The sequence below is a fragment of the Monoraphidium neglectum genome (genome assembly GCF_000611645.1).
Source record: "Monoraphidium neglectum strain SAG 48.87 unplaced genomic scaffold scaffold01113, whole genome shotgun sequence".
Classification (NCBI taxonomy): domain Eukaryota; kingdom Viridiplantae; phylum Chlorophyta; class Chlorophyceae; order Sphaeropleales; family Selenastraceae; genus Monoraphidium; species Monoraphidium neglectum.
In genome coordinates, this window is record NW_014012515.1 from 9,956 (window position 1) to 11,131 (window position 1,176).

Consider the following 1,176-nt stretch of genomic DNA (forward strand, 5'->3'; position numbering starts at 1 on the left):
GGCGGGGACGGCGAGGCGGCCCCACTGCGGGCGCCGCTGTTTTTTGGGGAGCGGGAGCTGTCGCTCGGCGGCTTCGGGGCGGCGGTTGGCGGCCTGTCGTCGCAGCTGGCTGGCGGCGCTAGCGGCTTCACCCTTGGCCCTCTACCGCAGCGGCTGCAGTCCGGGGTGGCGGCGGCCCTCAACGGGCTGGACACGAGCAGCCCTCCGGCGTACGCGTCGGCGGGCCAGGAGCAGCAGCAGCAGCAGCAACAGCAGCAGCAGCAGCAGCCCTCAGGGCTGTCGCTGCCGCCGCCGTCCCCGTCGCCCCAGCAGCATGGCCCTCAGCAGGCGCAGCGCGCGCCGGGGCCGACGCAAGCAGTTGCGGGGACAAGCGCAGGCGCGCCCCCGCTGTCCCCTGAGCACCTGCCAACAAGGGATTGCGTCGTATCCAGCCCCCTGGTCGCCGCGCGCCGCCCCAAGAGCCTGGACGGGGCGCCCCTCAGCGCCCTCGCAGTCGGCGCGGTCGGTCCCGGCCCGCTTGCCGCCGCCGCCGCGCCCCGCTCCGCAGACGGCGCTGCGCTGGCGCCGGCCCCTGCTTGCCCCGCGGCCACAGCGGCGGCGGCGCCCTCGTCCACGGCCGCCGCGCCCGCGACGCCCCTGGCGGTGCGCGAGCAGCTGCCCAGGGCTGCTGCGGCGCCCGCGCGTTCGGAGGAGTCCGCATCGCCGCAGTCCGCCCTGGGCGTGGCCGGGCCGCCTGGCGGACTGCCGGTGGCGCCTGCGTCCGTAGCAGAGCCGGCCTTGCAGGCCGCGCTTCCAGCCACTGCGGCGGCCTTGGCGGTCAGCCCAGGGCCGGCGTCTGGAGGGGTGGTGGCGGGCAGGAAGCAGCAGGGTGAGGCGCCAAAGCAGCAGGCGGCGGTTGCGGCGCAGCAGTCGCAGCCGAAGAAGCAGCAGGGCGACAAGCAGCAACAGCAGCAGCAGCAGCAGCAGGCGAAGCAGCAGGCGAAGCAGCAGGCAGCCTCCAAGAAGGAGCAGCAGGCGGCGCAGAGGGCTGCGCAGCAGCAGGGCAAGGGCGGGCAGGCGCCGCCCCCTCAATCTCCCAAGCCGCTAGTACGCACAGCGGTCGTGGCCCGCAGCCCCCGGCCAACCAAAGGCGCTGCCGCGGCCGCGCCGGCAACGCCGGCGCCCACAGCGGGCCCC

The 1,176-nt window shown here is 76.4% G+C and overlaps 1 protein-coding gene across 1 annotated transcript in view; it reads left to right on the plus strand.

The window, feature by feature from the left end:
- Window positions 1–1,176, plus strand: part of MNEG_6693 (hypothetical protein) — a gene marked incomplete at both ends in the record, with an annotated part of 5,546 nt that overhangs the window by 2,302 nt on the left and 2,068 nt on the right. The window contains one exon of the mRNA XM_014044832.1: window positions 432–1,086. Coding sequence (XP_013900286.1) covers window positions 432–1,086 — 655 coding nt within the window. The remainder of the gene's footprint in view (window positions 1–431; window positions 1,087–1,176) is intronic.